Raw genomic sequence first — 4,283 nt, forward strand, 5'->3', positions numbered from 1 at the left:
TTTTTATAGTCGTGAAAGAAAAGTGGTTCACAATGTGTTAAAGTATTTGTCGAAGAGAAATACTAAGGGTTCGGACAATATTTTCATTGAATAATGTTTCCGACAAAGGTTGTCAAATTGACTGACATGTTTATCGTATAGTACAGTCCACTATGAAAATTAGCTGTGGTTTGTTTCAACTACCTATTTTAAAAATTTTGTCACTTTCTAAGTGTTGAATTTTATGGGATTGGGAAAGAAGTACCGAGTTTGAAGCGTTCATGAGCAGACATTGCAGTTGAATATTCAAGTTCTGAATTTGATTATTGATGAATAATAAAATAAATCTACTAGCTCGATTGATGGTTTCATTTAATTTATTTAAATCAGGTTACCTATAATAATATTTTTTCGTTAATTTATGAAAATATCAAATTAGCCCGTAATCCTGAATCCTGATACATAAAGTTAGCCTATTAATTTAACACAGGTACGACTGTACTCAGTGTTGCACTATCAAATGCAATTGACGCGCCTCTATGCCAGGGTTTTTATGTTCCTGGTCAGGCTATACATGACGTGACCATACTGAGTAACCGCCCGACTAAACCTAGGTGTCAGCCGAGGCTAACAAAAACTCTGTAATCTGCAGGGGCCAGGGACGCTTACCTTGGTAAACTCTTAAGTTTATTCCATATCTGTGGTTTATTCCATACAGCTTAGATTCGGAATCGCGCCTCGTAATGTCCAATATTTCTAATCTGTGCCAAACAAAGCTTCATTGATCATTCATTCATTCATTCGCTGATTGACGTTTTTTTGGACTTGTTGGTGTTGGATTGTGGTGTTTTTTGGTTGTTTTGCTTTTGCTACGATTATTCCTCATAATATCTAGAGGCTAAACAAATATAACTAACAGCGATGGTTGAAGATGACAATAGAACACTATGGTGTGGCAATTTGCCCGAACAAGTTACAGAAGAATTGCTTTACGAGTTATTCCTTCAGGTATGTCTTGCGTGGGAATTATTTTAATCTATTTTTCAACTTTTCTACCTTTTACTGTCAATATTTAACACATTTTAGGCAGGCCCCTTGGAGAAAGTGAGGATAGCCAGAGATAAAGACGGTCGCCAAAAAAGCTTCGCGTTTATAACATTTTGTCACGAAGTCTCTGTGCCTTACGCCATAGCGTTATTCCGAGGGACAGCGTTGTATCACAAGACGCTGACATTGCAGGGCAGAGGGCGTCCCTCCTTACTGCCTCCGCCGATAAGATGTCAGGGACCAGATCCAAATATAGATTTTTCAGCTGCACAGGCTAACGTCGTCCAACAGTTTGCGGAGATGACTGACAGATTAAAAGAAGAAGAATTCAAACTATCACAGTCTCCTCGCCATGACACAACTGATAAACTAGTTTTAGCTAGTTTACAAGGCAACTGGTCACATAGACACCATCCATACAGATCGGACAAACCACATGGAAGGGATGATTTCAGGTCTAGAGAATTGCACTCTGACAATAGTTATAAAGGAAACAGCCGTAATAGACATTCTAATAGTTGGAGAGATAGAAAAAACCACAAAAAGAACTATAACCATAGGAGAGACTGACTACTATAATATTCAGCAAACTTTTTATATACTTTTGTTTTTCTTTTCCAATATCCACTAACATATCACCCTGAAAGGCAATTAACCTAACTTCATTCTGAAAAACTGATATCAGTTTTATTTAAGTTAAAGTTTTTTAATAGATAAAAACTAGAACTGTCTGCTAGACACTTGGATGTTGCTGGTTCTATTAAGATTTAAATTAATTTATTCTCATCCCAATATCCAAAATTCCATAATTATGAAATTTAAATAGGTATGTATAGGTATTTAATTATATATAAAATCAGAGCACCAAGTCTTTTACTTTTTTATCTATTTAATATTTTTTGACTTGCTAAAGCAGGGTAATAGCAAATGTGATTGTAGTTAAATAAAGTTAGTGGATATGAAATTTTAATATAAATATTAATGTTGGTAGTGACCAGCATCCAGGCCCTTCCTGCTACCTTAATGAGGTGGTCTGTCTAGCTACTGGGTGCGAGTGCTACACTGCCAGAACAGAACCTTACTGCCCCATCAGCCATCAGCTATGTGACCTATCCAATTATCCATTGTAATTTCCATTTGTTAAACCCTTGACTATGTCAGAATTTTTAATTCGGTTATAAGTTTTAAATTCAATTTTGAAATTGTATTTTTGATAAAATAAAACTGTGTGTTAGAAAGAAAACAAAACTTTATCAAAAACTTGTGCAATGTTACAAAATTTTCACATTATTGTAAATAGTACATACAATATTAAAGCTCCTTTTAATTTTAGTTAGTGTCCTTCATTTAACAAAATGCCTACTTCATCCAAATAATTTCTGAATGCTTCCTGAAATTAGAGAAAAAAATGCTATAGTAAAAGCACGTAAAAGTAAAGACCATTCCAGCCTGACATGAATACCGACTACCCTACCCAATAGCTAAAAAAATCTATTATGACTAAATTATGTAAATAACTACTATTTACATAATTTCAACTATCACACCTAGTCTCAAACTTGTAGAGCTTATCATACATACTCCTATACACTATACATATTAATCACATTTAAGATTTTCCTCATGTTAATGTCCTCATGGCACCCGGGGCGGTCACCCCCCCTTCACAAGTCCTATGGTACCCCCCATGATTTTTGGGGTTACCTACCGATTCGAAGATTGAAAGACAATCGCACCCCCCACCCTCCTCGTATCATGACAATTCATGACATAGACCGCAGATTTGCCATGCAGATGTGCCAGTGAGTACTAATCTGCGCTACTTGTGTCACCCCCTGATGCTTGGCACCCGGGGCGGACCGCTATAAGCCGAAAGTAGCCTCAGCCGCGCCGTCGCCGCGCCTTTGCACTGTTCATACGCACCGAGTAAAACCGCCGCCGCGCCGCGCCGCCACCGCGCCATCAATCAAAGCATAATTTCGCCCGCGGCGCGGCGGCGGTGTTTCACCGTGAAACGGTGCAAAGACGCGGCGGCGGCGTCATGTGCAGGAGCGCTCAAAGATATTTTAAAGCGAAGAAACTTGATAACGTCTTAAAAATTTAAAAATTACCTACTTACGATTCTACTTCTGTATCTATAGACGATGTAGCCCACAATGTCCCTGATGAACGCCAGTGAGACGAAATAGAAGATAACGGATATGATTTTTTCGTCCATGTCGAATATATCCGATTCCACGATCCTGTATATGACCCAGGTGCCGAGAACTCCTCGCACCGCGAGGAAACTCAGTAGATACGTCACCTCCACTAGGAAATATAGCATGGTTGTGTCATATCCTTCGTATCTGAGAAACCTGAAAAAGGGCGGATTCGCAAAATATATTTTTTGCCAGGATATAGGTAATTACTGTGGTATAGTTTTTGTCAGGATTTTTGAGAGTGAGACATTAGCGCGATACTTAATATTTCTGTGATAGATTGAAACTCACAAGGGCGAAGTCGTGGGCAAAAGCTAAGTAGTCTAGCTCTAGGATAAATCCTAAGTAACTTATTAACATTGATATATTTGACCAGCATAAGGGGGCGTCCATAAATTACGTGAGACAATTTTGGCTATTTTTCAACCCCCCCGCCCCCCTTGGTGAGATTTGGTGAGATTTTGCCTGACCCCCTCCCCCACCCCCTAATCTCACGTGATATTTAAAAAATCCGAAATTTAATAGTTTTGGAGTAATGTAACTGTGTTTCAAAGACTATTTTTCGATTTAGGGATCCGTTTGCAAACTATTAAAGTTGAAAGTGCCAATTTTTGTTCGCGTCCCCCCTAAAAACTAGACTAGTTGGCTTGAAAAATCTGGAAAAATTCATAATAATACTGCTTTTTATGAACTTTCAAGAAAACTATAACGGTTAGGGTAGGTCAGTTAGTTTAAGAGTAATAGTCATTTAACTTATGTATTATAAAATTTCATATCTAATAAAAAATCCTTAAAAGAAAATATTAAAAGTGACTTTAGATGAAGTAATTGCTTGCTTCTAAAATATATTTTGTTAACGACGGACAACTACGGAACCTTACACTGCGCGTGGCATGACACGCACTTGGCCAATTTTTTTACTTAAGATTAAAACCCAGTTTTCTGGCAAACTCTATTTCTCTATTTCTTGCGGAAAAAATTACGTGATATTTCCTGAGACCCCCCCTCTCCCCCACGTGAGATTTAGTGAGGTTTTTGTTGACCCCCTCCCCCCCC

General features: G+C 38.0%; 2 protein-coding genes across 4 annotated transcripts in view; one reads left to right on the top strand and one right to left on the bottom strand.

Annotated features, from left to right (window-relative positions):
• The first annotated feature begins 789 nt into the window (after positions 1–789).
• On the top strand, positions 790–1,627 carry LOC114361263 (RNA-binding protein 7). Its single transcript, XM_028316264.1, has 2 exons — positions 790–987; positions 1,066–1,627. Exons 1-2 carry the CDS (start codon positions 901–903, stop codon positions 1,594–1,596), a joined length of 618 nt encoding a protein of 205 aa, XP_028172065.1. The 5' UTR covers positions 790–900; the 3' UTR covers positions 1,597–1,627.
• A 6-nt stretch (positions 1,628–1,633) lies between these two features.
• The window catches only part of LOC114361262 (transmembrane protein 136), a 3,941-nt gene continuing 1,291 nt past the window's right edge, over positions 1,634–4,283 (bottom strand). The window contains exons 3-4 of one of the 3 annotated variants that reach the window (XM_028316261.1): positions 3,146–3,383; positions 1,634–2,416 (exon numbers count right to left, since the gene is read on the bottom strand). In XM_028316261.1, the coding sequence (XP_028172062.1) occupies positions 2,360–2,416; positions 3,146–3,383 (295 nt within the window). In that variant the 3' untranslated portion in view covers positions 1,634–2,359. Of the gene's footprint in view, positions 2,417–3,137; positions 3,384–4,283 lie in introns of all 3 variants that reach the window. The other 2 variants (XM_028316263.1, XM_028316262.1) reach the window with 2 other exon arrangements.

This window comes from Ostrinia furnacalis, unplaced genomic scaffold, assembly GCF_004193835.3.
Source record: "Ostrinia furnacalis isolate ACB-3 unplaced genomic scaffold, ASM419383v2 OfSCF5489, whole genome shotgun sequence".
Taxonomy (NCBI): domain Eukaryota; kingdom Metazoa; phylum Arthropoda; class Insecta; order Lepidoptera; family Crambidae; genus Ostrinia; species Ostrinia furnacalis.